The 18,920-nt window shown below is 51.6% G+C and overlaps 1 protein-coding gene across 1 annotated transcript in view; it reads right to left on the bottom strand.

Moving 5' to 3' along the window:
- The window catches only part of LOC138658168 (zinc finger protein 850-like), a 111,158-nt gene that overhangs the window by 26,772 nt on the left and 65,466 nt on the right, over positions 1–18,920 (bottom strand). The window contains exon 8 of the mRNA XM_069745846.1: positions 14,613–14,740. Coding sequence (XP_069601947.1) covers positions 14,613–14,740 — 128 coding nt within the window. The remainder of the gene's footprint in view (positions 1–14,612; positions 14,741–18,920) is intronic.

The raw sequence follows: 18,920 nt of genomic DNA, 5'->3' as shown, positions 1-18,920 counted from the left end.
TGCAATTATGGGGGTCCCCAGACATAGACCTTTTTGCCAACAAAGAAAACAGAAAGCTGCATCGGTTTTGCTACTTGAATCCCAGAGAGAATCAGTATGCAGTGGATGCTCTCCTAATCTCATGGCACTTCGATCTGGCTTATGCCTTTCCCCCACATAGTTATGAGGAAGATACGGGAGGACAGAGCCTGGGTAATCTTGGTAGCCCCATTCTGGGCCAGGAGACCATGGTTTCCCTGGCTGAGGAAGATGTCTGTTTCCCAGCCTTGGATTCTTCTGGAGCTTCCAGATCTCCTCTGCCAAGGCCTGATTCTCCATCTACGAGTGTCCAATTTACATCTGGCGGTGTGGAATTTGAAAGGGCACTACTAAGGGGGAGGGGGTTTTCCCGGGAACTTGTTAATACCTTGCTGAAAAGCAGAAAGGTTTCTACAAAAAATATTTATGTCAGAGTTTGGAAGAAATTTTTAGCAGTTTCGGGAGCGGAGGTTGGTCAAAGGGTCTGTGTTAGCCAAGTTTTGGAATTCCTGCAGAGAGGATTAGAAATGGGTCTAGCCACAAGCACTCTCAGGGTTCAGGTCTCAGCTCTAGGGGCACTGTACAAAAGTAACTTAGCCAGCAATTACTGAGTAGCTAGGTTCATTAAGGCATTGGCTAGACCTAGACCCATTGATAAACAAAAGTTAGTTCCGTGGGATCTAAACCTTTTACTTTCAGCTTTAACGGAAGCTCCATTTGAGCCTATTGACTCTGCCCAAAAAGAATCATGTCCTTCAAAAATGCCATTTTAGTCGCGCTCACGTCAGTGAGGAGGGTTATTGACCTGCAAGCTCTCTAGACAACTCCCTTACATTCAGTTTAGAGACGATAGAGTTGTTTTAAAACCTGATTCTTTTTACCTTCCGAAAGCAGCTTCAAAGTTTCACAGACTACAAGAGATAGTCCTCCCCTCTTTCTGCCCTAGTCCCACTAATCAAAAGGGACATAAACTCCATTCTTTAGATATAAGTGTTCTTAGGTATATTTTAGTAAGATACCCTTGGAAAAAAAGATAATTCCTTATTTATATCCTATCAGGGGGTTAGGAAAGGACTTAGAGTGCCCAAAAACACCTTAGCTAGATGGATTAGGGAGGCGATTTCTTTGGCTTATACAACAGGTGGCATGGAAATCCCAGAAGGTATAAGAGCTCACTCCATTCGAGTCATGGCAACATCCTGGGAAGAAGTCATAGGTGTCAATTGAAGACATATGTAAGGCGGCCACATGGTCCTCTCCGTCTACTTTCTTTAAACATAGACTAGATCTGGGTGGCTCCTCCGATCTCACGTCTGTGAGAAGGGTGCTTGAGGCAGTGGTCCCTCCCTAGACTCTTTTACTTCTCTGTAAATCTCTCGTGGTGCTGTCATGACAACTGAATAAATACGAAAGCTACTTACCGGTAGCGGTGTTTTTCAGGAGCCCATGACAGCACCCTAATATTCCCTCCCTTTCACGTTTGGGTTAACACCTTTTTTCCTTTGGAGCTTTAAGTTTAGTCATATGGGTGAAGTATACTATGTTTAAAATTAATAATGTGCTACTAACCAGGGAGGTCCTCTTATGCTCTGCAATCCAAGTGATGCGGGAGAGAGGTGCCGCTCTTTTATGTCTGTTGGTTTCCTGTCCCCGAAGGGCGGATCCCCTCTCTCATGGTGCTGTCATGGGCTCCTGAAAAACACTGCTACCGGTAAGTAGCTTTCGTATTTTTCCACTAACTTCAGCCTGTCTATTCAGCTTACCATCTAACGCTATGTGGGCAACCTGTCGCTATCTGCATTAATCTACCTTTAAATGTGTTTTTTTTGTAAATATTTCTTAACCCTATTCGATTTAATCCCATTTGGAACAAGAGGTGTAACATCCTTTATTACTCCTTATCTGGTTTGTAACTGACAACTGTGTGGCGATTGTCTTTTGTTTTGCTGCCAGAACCCTTGTGCACACTAGCGCCACTGTACGCAACTATTTTAAATAAAGAGTTCTCCCTCAATCTCTGTTACACTCACGGACATGTTCCTGGTGAGAATCTAAATCTGGCGAGAATATTAGAATATCATCCAGGTAAATCACAATATATCTTCTGATCCAATCAAATAAAATATAATTTATAAAATTTGTAATTACAGCAGGTGCATTGGATAATCCAAACGGCATTACAAAGTTTTCATAGACTCTCAGTTGCTAAAAACGCATCACCCTTTCCATCATGTATAAAATTATAAGCCCCTCTAAGGGTACGTGTCCACCTTCAGGATGTGTAATGCAGGGTCTGTCACTCTCTCTCCTCCATGTGTAATGCAGGGTCTGTCACTCTCTCTCCTCCATGTGTAGTGCAGGGTCTGTCGCTCTCTCTCCTCCATGTGTAGTGCAGGGTCTGTCACTCTCTCTCCCCCATGTGTAGTGCAGGGTCTGTCACTCTCTCTCCTCCATGTGTAGTGCGGGGTCTGTCACTCTCTCTCCCCCATGTGTAGTGCGGGGTCTGTCACTCTCTCCCCCATGTGTAGTGCGGGGTCTGTCACTCTCTCTCCTCCATGTGTAGTGCAGGATCTGTCACTCTATCTCCTCCATGTGTAGTGCAGGGTCTGTCACTCTATCTCCTCCATGTGTAGTGCAGGGTCTGTCACACTCTCCCCCATGTGTAGTGCCGGGTCTGTCACTCTCTCTCCTCCATGTGTAGTGCAGGGTCTGTCACTCTATCTCCTCCATGTGTAGTGCGGGGTCTGTCACTCTCTCCTCCATGTGTAGTGCGGGGTCTGTCACTCTCTCCTCCATGTGTAGTGCAGGGTCTGTCACACTCTCCCCCATGTGTAGTGCAGGGTCTGTCACTCTCTCTCCTCCATGTGTAGTGCAGGGTCTGTCACTCTCTCTCCTCCATGTGTAGTGCAGGGTCTGTCACTCTCTCTCCCCCATGTGTAGTGCAGGGTCTGTCACTCTCTCTCCCCCATGTGTAGTGCGGGGTCTCTCGCTCTCTCTTCCCCATGTGTAGTGCGGGGTCTGTCACTCTCTCTCCTCCATGTGTAGTGCGGGGTCTGTCTCTCTCCTCCATGTGTAGTGCAGGGTCTGTCACTCTCTCTCCTCCATGTGTAGTGCGGGGTCTGTCTCTCTCCTCCATGTGTAGTGCAGGGTCTGTCACTCTCTCTCCCCCATGTGTAGTGCAGGGTCTGTCACTCTCTCTCCCCCATGTGTAGTGCAGGGTCTGTCACTCTCTCCTCCATGTGTAGTGCAGGGTCTGTCACTCTCTCTCCTTCATGTGTAGTGCAGGGTCTGTCACTCTCTCTCCTCCATGTGTAGTGCGGGGTCTGTCACTCTCTCTCCTCCATGTGTAGTGCAGGGTCTGTCACTCTCTCTCCTCCATGTGTAGTGCGGGGTCTGTCACTCTCTCTCCTCCATGTGTAGTGCGGGGTCTGTCACTCTCTCTCCTCCATGTGTAATGCAGGGTCTGTCACTCTCTCCTCCATGTGTAGTGCAGGGTCTGTCACTCTCTCTCCTCCATGTGTAGTGCAGGGTCTGTCACTCTCTCCTCCATGTGTAGTGCGGGGTCTGTCACTCTCTCCTCCATGTGTAGTGCGGGGTCTGTCACTCTCTCTCCTCCATGTGTAGTGCAGGGTCTGTCACTCTCTCTCCTCCATGTGTAGTGCAGGGTCTGTCACTCTCTCCTCCATGTGTAGTGCGGGGTCTGTCACTCTCTCTCCTCCATGTGTAGTGCGGGGTCTGTCACTCTCTCTCCCCCATGTGTAGTGCGGGGTCTGTCACTCTCTCTCCTCCATGTGTAGTGCGGGGTCTGTCACTCTCTCCTCCATGTGTAGTGCAGGGTCTGTCACTCTCTCTCCTCCATGTGTAGTGCGGGGTCTGTCACTCTCTCTCCTCCATGTGTAGTGCGGGGTCTGTCACTCTCTCTCCTCCATGTGTAGTGCGGGGTCTGTCACTCTCTCCCCCATGTGTAGTGCGGGGTCTGTCACTCTCTCTCCTCCATGTGTAGTGCGGGGTCTGTCACTCTCTCCTCCATGTGTAGTGCAGGGTCTGTCACTCTCTCTCCTCCATGTGTAGTGCGGGGTCTGTCACTCTCTCTCCTCCATGTGTAGTGCGGGGTCTGTCACTCTCTCTCCTCCATGTGTAGTGCGGGGTCTGTCACTCTCTCTCCTCCATGTGTAGTGCGGGGTCTGTCACTCTCTCCCCCATGTGTAGTGCAGGGTCTGTCACTCTCTCTCCTCCATGTGTAGTGCAGGGTCTGTCACTCTCTCTCCTCCATGTGTAGTGTGGGGTCTGTCACTCTCTCTCCTCCATGTGTAGTGCGGGGTCTGTCACTCTCTCCCCCATGTGTAGTGCGGGGTCTGTCACTCTCTCTCCTCCATGTGTAGTGCGGGGTCTGTCACTCTCTCTCCTCCATGTGTAGTGCGGGGTCTGTCACTCTCTCTCCACCATGTGTAGTGCGGGGTCTGTCACTCTCTCTCCTCCATGTGTAGTGCGGGATCTGTCACTCTCTCTCCTCCATGTGTAGTGCGGGGTCTGTCACTCTCTCCCCCATGTGTAGTGCGGGGTCTGTCACTCTCTCCCCCATGTGTAGTGCGGGGTCTGTCACTCTCTCTCCATGTGTAGTGCGGGGTCTGTCACTCTCTCTCCTCCATGTGTAGTGCGGGGTCTGTCACTCTCTCTCCTCCATGTGTAGTGCGGGGTCTGTCACTCTCTCTCCTCCATGTGTAGTGCAGGGTCTGTCACTCTCTCTCCCCCATGTGTAGTGCAGGGTCTGTCACTCTCTCTCCTCCATGTGTAGTGCAGGGTCTGTCACTCTCTCTCCCCCATGTGTAGTGCGGGGTCTGTCACTCTCTCTCCTCCATGTGTAGTGCAGTGTCTGTCACTCTCCTCCATGTGTAGTGCGGGGTCTGTCACTCTCTCCCCTCCATGTGTAGTGCAGGGTCTGTCACTCTCTCTCACCCATGTGTAGTGCGGGGTCTGTCACTCTCTCTCCTCCATGTGTAGTGCGGGGTCTGTCACTCTCTCTCCTCCATGTGTAGTGCAGGGTCTGTCACTCTCTCTCCCCCATGTGTAGTGCAGGGTCTGTCACTCTCTCTCCCTCATGTGTAGTGCAGGGTCTGTCACTCTCTCTCCTCCATGTGTAGTGCGGGGTCTGTCACTCTCTCCATGTGTAGTGCGGGGTCTGTCACTCTCTCTCCTCCATGTGTAGTGCGGGGTCTGTCACTCTCTCTCCTCCATGTGTAGTGCGGGGTCTGTCGCTCTCTCTCCTCCATGTGTAGTGCAGGATCTGTCACTCTCTCTCCCCCATGTGTAGTGCGGGGTCTGTCACTCTCTCTCCTCCATGTGTAGTGCGGGGTCTGTCACTCTCTCCTCCATGTGTAGTGCAGGGTCTGTCACTCTCTCTCCTCCATGTGTAGTGCAGGGTCTGTCACTCTCTCTCCCCCATGTGTAGTGCAGGGTCTGTCACTCTCTCTCCTCCATGTGTAGTGCAGGGTCTGTCACTCTCTCCCCCATGTGTAGTGCGGGGTCTGTCACTCTCCTCCATGTGTAGTGCAGGGTCTGTCACTCTCTCCCCCATGTGTAGTGCGGGGTCTGTCGCTCTCTCTCCTCCATGTGTAGTGCAGGATCTGTCACTCTCTCCCCCATGTGTAGTGCGGGGTCTGTCACTCTCTCTCCTCCATGTGTAGTGCGGGGTCTGTCACTCTCTCTCCCCCATGTGTAGTGCAGGGTCTGTCACTCTCTCCTCCATGTGTAGTGCGGGGTCTGTCACTCTCTCTCCCCCATGTGTAGTGCGGGGTCTGTCACTCTCTCCCCCATGTGTAGTGCGGGGTCTGTCACTCTCTCTCCTCCATGTGTAGTGCGGGGTCTGTCACTCTCTCTCCTCCATGTGTAGTGCGGGGTCTGTCACTCTCTCTCCACCATGTGTAGTGCGGGGTCTGTCACTCTCTCTCCTCCATGTGTAGTGCGGGATCTGTCACTCTCTCCCCCATGTGTAGTGCGGGGTCTATCACTCTCTCCCCCATGTGTAGTGCGGGGTCTGTCACTCTCTCTCCATGTGTAGTGCGGGGTCTGTCACTCTCTCTCCTCCATGTGTAGTGCGGGGTCTGTCACTCTCTCTCCTCCATGTGTAGTGCGGGGTCTGTCACTCTCTCTCCTCCATGTGTAGTGCAGGGTCTGTCACTCTCTCTCCCCCATGTGTAGTGCAGGGTCTGTCACTCTCTCTCCTCCATGTGTAGTGCAGGGTCTGTCACTCTCTCTCCCCCATGTGTAGTGCGGGGTCTGTCACTCTCTCTCCTCCATGTGTAGTGCAGGGTCTGTCACTCTCTCTCCTCCATGTGTAGTGCGGGGTCTGTCACTCTTTCCCCTCCATGTGTAGTGCAGGGTCTGTCACTCTCTCTCACCCATGTGTAGTGCGGGGTCTGTCACTCTCTCTCCTCCATGTGTAGTGCGGGGTCTGTCACTCTCTCTCCTCCATGTGTAGTGCAGGGTCTGTCACTCTCTCTCCCCCATGTGTAGTGCAGGGTCTGTCACTCTCTCTCCCTCATGTGTAGTGCAGGGTCTGTCACTCTCTCTCCTCCATGTGTAGTGCGGGGTCTGTCACTCTCTCCTCCATGTGTAGTGCGGGGTCTGTCACTCTCTCTCCTCCATGTGTAGTGCGGGGTCTGTCACTCTCTCTCCTCCATGTGTAGTGCGGGGTCTGTCACTCTCTCTCCTCCATGTGTAGTGCGGGGTCTGTCACTCTCTCTCCTCCATGTGTAGTGCGGGGTCTGTCACTCTCTCTCCTCCATGTGTAGTGCAGGGTCTGTCACTCTCTCTCCCCCATGTGTAGTGCAGGGTCTGTCACTCTCTCTCCTCCATGTGTAGTGCAGGGTCTGTCACTCTCTCTCCCCCATGTGTAGTGCAGGGTCTGTCACTCTCTCTCCTCCATGTGTAGTGCAGGGTCTGTCACTCTCTCTCCTCCATGTGTAGTGCGGGGTCTGTCACTCTCTCTCCTCCATGTGTAGTGCAGGGTCTGTCACTCTCTCTCCTCCATGTGTAGTGCGGGTTCTGTCACTCTCTCTCCTCCATGTGTAGTGCAGGGTCTGTCACTCTCTCCTCCATGTGTAGTGCGGGGTCTGTCACTCTCTCTCCTCCATGTGTAGTGCAGGGTCTGTCACTCTCTCCTCCATGTGTAGTGCAGGATCTGTCACTCTCTCTCCCCCATGTGTAGTGCGGGGTCTGTCACTCTCTCCCCCATGTGTAGTGCGGGGTCTGTCGCTCTCTCTCCTCCATGTGTAGTGCAGGATCTGTCACTCTCTCTCCCCCATGTGTAGTGCGGGGTCTGTCACTCTCTCTCCTCCATGTGTAGTGCAGGGTCTGTCACTCTCTCCTCCATGTGTAGTGCAGGGTCTGTCACTCTCTCCTCCATGTGTAGTGCAGGATCTGTCACTCTCTCTCCTCCATGTGTAGTGCGGGGTCTGTCACTCTCTCCTCCATGTGTAGTGCAGGGTCTGTCACTCTCTCCTCCATGTGTAGTGCAGGATCTGTCACTCTCTCTCCCCCATGTGTAGTGCAGGGTCTGTCACTCTCTCTCCTCCATGTGTAGTGCAGGGTCTGTCACTCTCTCTCCTCCATGTGTAGTGCGGGGTCTGTCACACTCTCTCCTCCATGTGTAGTGCGGGGTCTGTCACTCTCTCTCCTCCATGTGTAGTGCAGGGTCTGTCACTCTCTCTCCTCCATGTGTAGTGCGGGGTCTGTCACTCTCTCTCCTCCATGTGTAGTGCAGGGTCTGTCACTCTCTCCTCCATGTGTAGTGCAGGGTCTGTCGCTCTCTCTCCTCCATGTGTAGTGCGGGGTCTGTCACTCTCTCTCCTCCATGTGTAGTGCGGGGTGTGTCACTCTCTCCTCCATGTGTAGTGCAGGGTCTGTCACTCACTCTCCTCCATGTGTAGTGCAGGATCTGTCACTCTCTCTCCCCCATGTGTAGTGCGGGGTCTGTCACTCTCTCTCCTCCATGTGTAGTGCGGGGTCTGTCACTCTCTCCTCCATGTGTAGTGCAGGGTCTGTCACTCTCTCTCCTCCATGTGTAGTGCAGGGTCTGTCACTCTCTCTCCCCCATGTGTAGTGCAGGGTCTGTCACTCTCTCTCCTCCATGTGTAGTGCAGGGTCTGTCACTCTCTCCCCCATGTGTAGTGCGGGGTCTGTCACTCTCCTCCATGTGTAGTGCAGGGTCTGTCACTCTCTCCCCCATGTGTAGTGCGGGGTCTGTCGCTCTCTCTCCTCCATGTGTAGTGCAGGATCTGTCACTCTCTCCCCCATGTGTAGTGCGGGGTCTGTCACTCTCTCCCCCATGTGTAGTGCGGGGTCTGTCGCTCTCTCTCCTCCATGTGTAGTGCAGGATCTGTCACTCTCTCTCCCCCATGTGTAGTGCAGGGTCTGTCACTCTCTCTCCCCCATGTGTAGTGCAGGGTCTGTCACTCTCTCCTCCATGTGTAGTGCAGGGTCTGTCACTCTCTCCTCCATGTGTAGTGCAGGATCTGTCACTCTCTCTCCTCCATGTGTAGTGCGGGGTCTGTCACTCTCTCCTCCATGTGTAGTGCAGGGTCTGTCACTCTCTCCTCCATGTGTAGTGCAGGATCTGTCACTCTCTCTCCCCCATGTGTAGTGCGGGGTCTGTCACTCTCTCTCCTCCATGTGTAGTGCAGGGTCTGTCACTCTCTCTCCTCCATGTGTAGTGCGGGGTCTGTCACTCTCTCTCCTCCATGTGTAGTGCAGGGTCTGTCACTCTCTCCTCCATGTGTAGTGCAGGGTCTGTCGCTCTCTCTCCTCCATGTGTAGTGCGGGGTCTGTCACTCTCTCTCCTCCATGTGTAGTGCGGGGTCTGTCACTCTCTCCTCCATGTGTAGTGCAGGGTCTGTCACTCACTCTCCTCCATGTGTAGTGCGGGGTCTGTCGCTCTCTCTCCTCCATGTGTAGTGCAGGATCTGTCACTCTCTCTCCCCCATGTGTAGTGCGGGGTCTGTCACTCTCTCTCCTCCATGTGTAGTGCGGGGTCTGTCACTCTCTCCTCCATGTGTAGTGCAGGGTCTGTCACTCTCTCTCCTCCATGTGTAGTGCAGGGTCTGTCACTCTCTCTCCCCCATGTGTAGTGCAGGGTCTGTCACTCTCTCTCCTCCATGTGTAGTGCAGGGTCTGTCACTCTCTCCCCCATGTGTAGTGCGGGGTCTGTCACTCTCTCTCCTCCATGTGTAGTGCAGGGTCTGTCACTCTCTCCCCCATGTGTAGTGCGGGGTCTGTCGCTCTCTCTCCTCCATGTGTAGTGCAGGATCTGTCACTCTCTCTCCCCCATGTGTAGTGCGGGGTCTGTCACTCTCTCTCCTCCATGTGTAGTGCGGGGTCTGTCACTCTCTCTCCTCCATGTGTAGTGCGGGGTCTGTCACTCTCTCTCCTCCATGTGTAGTGTGGGGTCTGTCACTCTCTCTCCTCCATGTGTAGTGCGGGGTCTGTCGCTCTCTCTCCTCCATGTGTAGTGGAGGATCTGTCACTCTCTCTCCCCCATGTGTAGTGCAGGGTCTGTCACTCTCTCTCCTCCATGTGTAGTGCGGGGTCTGTCACTCTCTCTCCCCCATGTGTAGTGCAGGGTCTGTCACTCTCTCTCCTCCATGTGTAGTGCGGGGTCTGTCACTCTCTCTCCTCCATGTGTAGTGCAGGGTCTGTCACTCTCTCCTCCATGTGTAGTGCGGGGTCTGTCACTCTCTCTCCTCCATGTGTAGTGCGGGGTCTGTCACTCTCTCTCCTCCATGTGTAGTGCGGGGTCTGTCACTCTCTCTCCTCCATGTGTAGTGCAGGGTCTGTCACTCTCTCTCCTCCATGTGTAGTGCGGGGTCTGTCACTCTCTCCTCCATGTGTAGTGCGGGGTCTGTCACTCTCTCTCCTCCATGTGTAGTGCGGGGTCTGTCACTCTCTCTCCTCCATGTGTAGTGCGGGGTCTGTCACTCTCTCTCCTCCATGTGTAGTGCGGGGTCTGTCACTCTCTCTCCTCCATGTGTAGTGCGGGGTCTGTCACTCTCTCTCCTCCATGTGTAGTGCAGGGTCTGTCACTCTCTCTCCCCCATGTGTAGTGCAGGGTCTGTCACTCTCTCTCCTCCATGTGTAGTGCAGGGTCTGTCACTCTCTCTCCCCCATGTGTAGTGCAGGGTCTGTCACTCTCTCTCCTCCATGTGTAGTGCAGGGTCTGTCACTCTCTCTCCTCCATGTGTAGTGCGGGGTCTGTCACTCTCTCTCCTCCATGTGTAGTGCAGGGTCTGTCACTCTCTCTCCTCCATGTGTAGTGCGGGTTCTGTCACTCTCTCTCCTCCATGTGTAGTGCAGGGTCTGTCACTCTCTCCTCCATGTGTAGTGCGGGGTCTGTCACTCTCTCTCCTCCATGTGTAGTGCAGGGTCTGTCACTCTCTCCTCCATGTGTAGTGCAGGATCTGTCACTCTCTCTCCCCCATGTGTAGTGCGGGGTCTGTCACTCTCTCCCCCATGTGTAGTGCGGGGTCTGTCGCTCTCTCTCCTCCATGTGTAGTGCAGGATCTGTCACTCTCTCTCCCCCATGTGTAGTGCGGGGTCTGTCACTCTCTCTCCTCCATGTGTAGTGCAGGGTCTGTCACTCTCTCCTCCATGTGTAGTGCAGGGTCTGTCACTCTCTCCTCCATGTGTAGTGCAGGATCTGTCACTCTCTCTCCTCCATGTGTAGTGCGGGGTCTGTCACTCTCTCCTCCATGTGTAGTGCAGGGTCTGTCACTCTCTCCTCCATGTGTAGTGCAGGATCTGTCACTCTCTCTCCCCCATGTGTAGTGCAGGGTCTGTCACTCTCTCTCCTCCATGTGTAGTGCAGGGTCTGTCACTCTCTCTCCTCCATGTGTAGTGCGGGGTCTGTCACACTCTCTCCTCCATGTGTAGTGCGGGGTCTGTCACTCTCTCTCCTCCATGTGTAGTGCAGGGTCTGTCACTCTCTCTCCTCCATGTGTAGTGCGGGGTCTGTCACTCTCTCTCCTCCATGTGTAGTGCAGGGTCTGTCACTCTCTCCTCCATGTGTAGTGCAGGGTCTGTCGCTCTCTCTCCTCCATGTGTAGTGCGGGGTCTGTCACTCTCTCTCCTCCATGTGTAGTGCGGGGTGTGTCACTCTCTCCTCCATGTGTAGTGCAGGGTCTGTCACTCACTCTCCTCCATGTGTAGTGCGGGGTCTGTCGCTCTCTCTCCTCCATGTGTAGTGCAGGATCTGTCACTCTCTCTCCCCCATGTGTAGTGCGGGGTCTGTCACTCTCTCTCCTCCATGTGTAGTGCGGGGTCTGTCACTCTCTCCTCCATGTGTAGTGCAGGGTCTGTCACTCTCTCTCCTCCATGTGTAGTGCAGGGTCTGTCACTCTCTCTCCCCCATGTGTAGTGCAGGGTCTGTCACTCTCTCTCCTCCATGTGTAGTGCAGGGTCTGTCACTCTCTCCCCCATGTGTAGTGCGGGGTCTGTCACTCTCCTCCATGTGTAGTGCAGGGTCTGTCACTCTCTCCCCCATGTGTAGTGCGGGGTCTGTCGCTCTCTCTCCTCCATGTGTAGTGCAGGATCTGTCACTCTCTCCCCCATGTGTAGTGCGGGGTCTGTCACTCTCTCCCCCATGTGTAGTGCGGGGTCTGTCGCTCTCTCTCCTCCATGTGTAGTGCAGGATCTGTCACTCTCTCTCCCCCATGTGTAGTGCAGGGTCTGTCACTCTCTCTCCCCCATGTGTAGTGCAGGGTCTGTCACTCTCTCCTCCATGTGTAGTGCAGGGTCTGTCACTCTCTCCTCCATGTGTAGTGCAGGATCTGTCACTCTCTCTCCTCCATGTGTAGTGCGGGGTCTGTCACTCTCTCCTCCATGTGTAGTGCAGGGTCTGTCACTCTCTCCTCCATGTGTAGTGCAGGATCTGTCACTCTCTCTCCCCCATGTGTAGTGCGGGGTCTGTCACTCTCTCTCCTCCATGTGTAGTGCAGGGTCTGTCACTCTCTCTCCTCCATGTGTAGTGCGGGGTCTGTCACTCTCTCTCCTCCATGTGTAGTGCAGGGTCTGTCACTCTCTCCTCCATGTGTAGTGCAGGGTCTGTCGCTCTCTCTCCTCCATGTGTAGTGCGGGGTCTGTCACTCTCTCTCCTCCATGTGTAGTGCGGGGTCTGTCACTCTCTCCTCCATGTGTAGTGCAGGGTCTGTCACTCACTCTCCTCCATGTGTAGTGCGGGGTCTGTCGCTCTCTCTCCTCCATGTGTAGTGCAGGATCTGTCACTCTCTCTCCCCCATGTGTAGTGCGGGGTCTGTCACTCTCTCTCCTCCATGTGTAGTGCGGGGTCTGTCACTCTCTCCTCCATGTGTAGTGCAGGGTCTGTCACTCTCTCTCCTCCATGTGTAGTGCAGGGTCTGTCACTCTCTCTCCCCCATGTGTAGTGCAGGGTCTGTCACTCTCTCTCCTCCATGTGTAGTGCAGGGTCTGTCACTCTCTCCCCCATGTGTAGTGCGGGGTCTGTCACTCTCTCTCCTCCATGTGTAGTGCAGGGTCTGTCACTCTCTCCCCCATGTGTAGTGCGGGGTCTGTCGCTCTCTCTCCTCCATGTGTAGTGCAGGATCTGTCACTCTCTCTCCCCCATGTGTAGTGCGGGGTCTGTCACTCTCTCTCCTCCATGTGTAGTGCGGGGTCTGTCACTCTCTCTCCTCCATGTGTAGTGCGGGGTCTGTCACTCTCTCTCCTCCATGTGTAGTGTGGGGTCTGTCACTCTCTCTCCTCCATGTGTAGTGCGGGGTCTGTCGCTCTCTCTCCTCCATGTGTAGTGGAGGATCTGTCACTCTCTCTCCCCCATGTGTAGTGCAGGGTCTGTCACTCTCTCTCCTCCATGTGTAGTGCGGGGTCTGTCACTCTCTCTCCCCCATGTGTAGTGCAGGGTCTGTCACTCTCTCTCCTCCATGTGTAGTGCGGGGTCTGTCACTCTCTCTCCTCCATGTGTAGTGCAGGGTCTGTCACTCTCTCCTCCATGTGTAGTGCGGGGTCTGTCACTCTCTCTCCTCCATGTGTAGTGCGGGGTCTGTCACTCTCTCTCCTCCATGTGTAGTGCGGGGTCTGTCACTCTCTCTCCTCCATGTGTAGTGCAGGGTCTGTCACTCTCTCTCCTCCATGTGTAGTGCGGGGTCTGTCACTCTCTCTCCTCCATGTGTAGTGCGGGGTCTGTCACTCTCTCCCCCATGTGTAGTGCAGGGTCTGTCACTCTCTCTCCTCCATGTGTAGTGCAGGGTCTGTCACTCTCTCTCCTCCATGTGTAGTGCGGGGTCTGTCACTCTCTCTCCTCCATGTGTAGTGCAGGGTCTGTCACTCTCTCTCCTCCATGTGTAGTGCGGGGTCTGTCACTCTCTCTCCTCCATGTGTAGTGCGGGGTCTGTCACTCTCTCTCCTCCATGTGTAGTGCGGGGTCTGTCACTCTCTCTCCTCCATGTGTAGTGCAGGGTCTGTCACTCTCTCTCCTCCATGTGTAGTGCAGGGTCTGTCACTCTCTCCTCCATGTGTAGTGCGGGGTCTGTCACTCTCTCCCCCATGTGTAGTGCAGGGTCTGTCACTCTCTCCTCCATGTGTAGTGCGGGGTCTGTCACTCTCTCTCCCCCATGTGTAGTGCGGGGTCTGTCACTCTCTCTCCTCCATGTGTAGTGCGGGGTCTGTCACTCTCTCTCCCCCATGTGTAGTGCGGGGTCTGTCACTCTCTCTCCTCCATGTGTAGTGCGGGGTCTGTCACTCTCTCTCCCCCATGTGTAGTGCAGGGTCTGTCACTCTCTCCTCCATGTGTAGTGCGGGGTCTGTCACTCTCTCTCCCCCATGTGTAGTGCGGGGTCTGTCACTCTCTCTCCTCCATGTGTAGTGCGGGGTCTGTCACTCTCTCTCCTCCATGTGTAGTGCGGGGTCTGTCACTCTCTCCTCCATGTGTAGTGCGGGGTCTGTCACTCTCTCCCCCATGTGTAGTGCGGGGTCTGTCACTCTCTCTCCCCCATGTGTAGTGCGGGGTCTGTCACTCTCTCTCCTCCATGTGTAGTGCGGGGTCTGTCACTCTCTCTCCTCCATGTGTAGTGCAGGGTCTGTCACTCTCTCCTCCATGTGTAGTGCAGGGTCTGTCACTCTCTCCCCCATGTGTAGTGCGGGGTCTGTCACTCTCTCTCCCCCATGTGTAGTGCGGGGTCTGTCACTCTCTCTCCTCCATGTGTAGTGCGGGGTCTGTCACTCTCTCCCCCATGTGTAGTGCGGGGTCTGTCACTCTCTCTCCCCCATGTGTAGTGCGGGGTCTGTCACTCTCTCTCCTCCATGTGTAGTGCGGGGTCTGTCACTCTCTCTCCTCCATGTGTAGTGCAGGGTCTGTCACTCTCTCCTCCATGTGTAGTGCGGGGTCTGTCACTCTCTCTCCCCCATGTGTAGTGCGGGGTCTGTCACTCTCTCTCCCCCATGTGTAGTGCGGGGTCTGTCACTCTCTCTCCCCCATGTGTAGTACGGGGTCTGTCACTCTCTCTCCTCCATGTGTAGTGCAGGGTCTGTCACTCTCTCCTCCATGTGTAGTGCAGGGTCTGTCGCTCTCTCACCCATATGCAGTGCAGGGTGACTCCCTGTAGATCGGTGTGAGGAGACGTTTGGAGCTGAGGAGACACACAGCACCTACCTCCACCTGCAGAGCAGCCCCGTGTGCGGACAGGACCTGTGTGACGTCACCGTCATGTGATCAGTCACATGGGGAGAAGTCACATGATCAGGGGCGGAGCTCCAGGGTTCTCAGTGTCTGCAGGACTCCACTGTGCTGGATGATGTCTATTATTATAGAGGAGGATGATGTATTTGTGCTCCATATTTCACATTACAGTCATAAACTTAAATGTCTTTTATTGGGATGTTATGTGACACCAACACAAAGTAACAAGTATTTGTGATGAGTAAAGGAAATGATACATTTCTAGTTCACACATTCCTCTTCTCCGGAGTTTTATCTCTGACCTGTGTGGTGGGTCCCTAACAATTCAAGTTTCATATTTCATATATGCATGCTATGGCGCTACAGAGTGCTGCTTTGTTTGATTGCATATGAGTTGGTAACTCTACGTAAGCACCTGTTCAGACCTAGTTTATGTTTGGATGTGACTGTCAGTTTTTCGAAATTTGTATTCATTAGCCTTCTGACTGAGCACTGGGCCCTTTAGCCTCAGGTGTTTGTAATCACAGCAGGACCCTACTCCACAGAGATATAGATTTCAGTCTATGAGAGGATTCACAGTAAGTTCCCATACAGAAGAAGACTTTATCCTACATGATGATTGGTATCAAGTTAGGTCCTGGAAACGAGAATCGCCTTAACATGGCTTCCTGGTACACATGAATTGGCCAATTTATGCGCTAAGCATTCTTAATTTTTCATATTTCTAGTGCAGTAATGCAATTCAATTTTCATATTTCATATTTGCATGATATGGCGTTACAGAGTGCTGCTTTATTTGTTTGATAGATCTCAGCTGATACAGCCACAGTGTAGGACATGCAGTTCTAAAAATATCTGTAGATAAATGACCTGTAGATTCATTATGTGTCATGACATCAAGAAAATTAATCTCCCATTTGTCAATATGTAAAGTAACATTTTTAATTGATTATATAAAAAAAGTGGAAAAAGTCTGTGCATCTCCATCCTAAATTATGGCACACGAAATGAGGGGGGAGCTATAAACATGGTCTTCTTCAAACATGAAGCAATTGGAATAGAATGGGGCCACATTGGACCCCATAGCGGTACTCTTCTTTTGTAAAAATTCAGTAAGTCACCTCCAATAGTTATCATACATTATCGAATGTAAAAGATCTATGAAGAAAGCAATCTTATCAGATAATTGAGAGGATTGTAAAAAGTGTTTGTTACACTCAATTGTGGCGCATGTGGATTTGTGGACCCATTGTGCTACAGGACCGAACATGCCCAAGAAGGGCATAGTTAAGCAGCTATCTGGTGTTCACTGGAGCTCCTGGTGGTGGAGACAGACTGGGCAAAAGGTAGTTGACAGGTACCACTCCTGGACAGAGCCTGGTACTGCAGCTGCTGGCCCCAGGGGTCAGGGATGCCGACACTTAGTAGGGCTAGGTCTCTGTTCAGAACAGCAAGTTTTGGCACCTCTGCAGACCAGTTGCTGACACATGTCCGAGCTCGGTTTAGACATGCCGGTCTATGATACTGGACCACGGTTTGGCCACCCACTGACCATGGGACAATGTTCAGTCACTGGCTGCTTCAGGACCAGGTGACGAGGTTCAGGCAAGAGGGTCAAATAGGTAACTGGGGAAAAAAATACTCAATTGAATAAACAACAGGTCTTACTAGGCAGTTTTGTTGTAGGAGAGCCAGACATAAGATTTGCAGAGCTGGCGGTAGCAGTGGAGTCCTGCGTCACTGCTGCCACACAGGGCATGCATTGAATAGCCTTCTAGCTTTCTGCTGGGGAGATTGGAGACCCACTACAGGACATTGCCAGTGGGCACACTTGTGATACACAGAACCATGGACAGGTTCTGTGAGATTGCACACGGTGATATAACAGCCCGGCACTCTCTGCTTTCTCCTTCACTCTTTGTCCTTACTGCTGGTTAACCCTTGCATGTAATTGCAGTAGTAGTCCACACAAGGGTGAAGAAGGGAACAGAGGCAGCAGGGGAGACACATCAGGAGTTGCAAGGGTATGACAGGGACAGTCATATGCCTCTCCCTCTTAAAACAGCGTTTATAGAAAGTATATGATTTTATTGCATTTTTGTAATTGTCATATGTGAAACTGCATAGAGTTCTATAGGCATCAATGCACTTGGTTAATTTAATGTATAGTTATTAATGTGTAATGCAATTTATAGCATATAGGGAAAGTATATGATTAAGTTTAGAGCATCAGGTATAAATAGCAGTAATAATGGAACCAGGAGCACTATTATGCAAAGATAATCAAGGGAGGTGCAAAAGTCAGTAGTAAAAACAAATAATGATGCCAAAAAGAAGAAAAGCACTACTATAAAGCATGCACACTACACCAAAATAATAAAATATAATAATTTTATTGACCCACAATCTACAGAAACGGAAAACATAAAAGACAAGTAAAAACATGTGAGAACAACCACTCAAACCCACTGCAATAAACAGATACAATAAGTGCAATGCAATCTTATAACCAATATATCTCCTAATAAATATTTATCCAATGCACCCTGGGATATCAATAATCAGGACATGTCAAAATTTGGACAATCTCTAGAATACCCTAAAAGGGACTAAATCAGGAGGAAAAAAAATCTGTGTTGGAGAACCAGCACAGAGCATCCCTACAATTAGGGTAAATGTAAGAATCCCCCCCAAAAAAACTGGGTTTATAATATGAGTAACACATCAGTCAAATAGGATGGATAATGATAACCAATGACTGATAAAACACTGAAGGTCATTCCGGGGTCCCCCATTCACATCCCCTGCTGTTTGGACGTTCCTGCCTGGTTCATCTTTTCTGGGCTTTCCTGCTGTAAGTGTCTTTTCTGGCACCATGGGCCATTTTTGGCCATTACTCCTTCAGTGTTTTATCAGTCACTGGTTATCATTATCAATCCTATTTGACTGATCGGTTACTCTCGTCCACATTTTGACATGTCCTGATTAAGATTAGATAGTGTAAGAGTTCAGTGTTAGTAGAAGAAGAAAAGTGTCGTTCAAGGGCAGTGGGCTGGTGGCACAAGAAGTACCTGTCACGATTCACACCGTGACCGTCACCCCTACGTCACGGATTGGGGTGACTTTAGGCCAACAGACTGCTATCACATGTGCAGGGGGTCTTATCTTAGTTATCCCTCCACTGCTAACAATGTGATGAAACAACACACACAAGACTATTGACCTCTTAGTTTACAGCATGGGCTTATTTTAGGTATCCCACTGCTCTTCACTATACCACGAACTGCAGGGATTTATGTATATCCTGCTTACAGTTCCACTTAACACTTGCAGCTCTCTGGCGCCCCCCTTACTCTCAGGTCAGATTAGGTACTGCACCCTGGGTAATTAGTCGCCAGACAGGCTGCCTGCTATGTACTGGCTATTGGGCACGCTGCAGCGATGCGATAAACTACTCCCGCTCAGGCAGGAACCATAATTATCAACGCCGCAGTCACTACATCACCCAAAAGCCTGCACACTATCGCTGCCACCAGCTTCGATAGACGGGTCCGAAGCTAACCCAACACAGTAGCGTAATTCCCTTCAGGAGACTTAGGGTACATTTTTAGAGCATGGAAAAAGAACTAGTATTAAATAATATACTCCGTAAAGTTTAGGCAGTGCTTTATCAAAATATTTTACAAAGATGTTACAAATGATACAATTGCAAATATGTACAAGGGTAATTATAAAATAAACAGGGATTAAATAAGAAAAGGTACAACTCACATGTTCTTAGTTCATATCAGTTCAGGCAACCAGGCTAGTGGGGGGGGTTTCCATCTGTCCCAGTGCATTGGATATGCTCTTCAGGTCAGACTCACATGTTCTTCCAACAGCAGACTGACTGCTGGGATCTGGCCAGACAGTTATAGCTGCAGCCTGTGACATCCCAGAAAGGGGTTGGATCACCTGGTCCCTCCTACCTCTTCAGTTAACTAATTTTACCCTAACTTTTATCTAATGTCCGTAACTCCGCTACAGAACATGTCATAGATATAACAAACCCAGCATTCATCTCGGATTAACGTGGGCATTCTAATGAGATCAAATATGTCCTATCTGTGATACATATTTACAGAGAAATCCCTACTTCTTTACCAGATGGAGTTAGAAGCCCGTGTTTAGAGTGATGGGTAGATCCACCGAGGGAGATTAAGAA

Source organism: Ranitomeya imitator, chromosome 1, assembly GCF_032444005.1.
Source record: "Ranitomeya imitator isolate aRanImi1 chromosome 1, aRanImi1.pri, whole genome shotgun sequence".
Lineage (NCBI taxonomy): Eukaryota > Metazoa > Chordata > Amphibia > Anura > Dendrobatidae > Ranitomeya > Ranitomeya imitator.
This window is presented reverse-complemented; position numbering and strand designations above follow the sequence as displayed.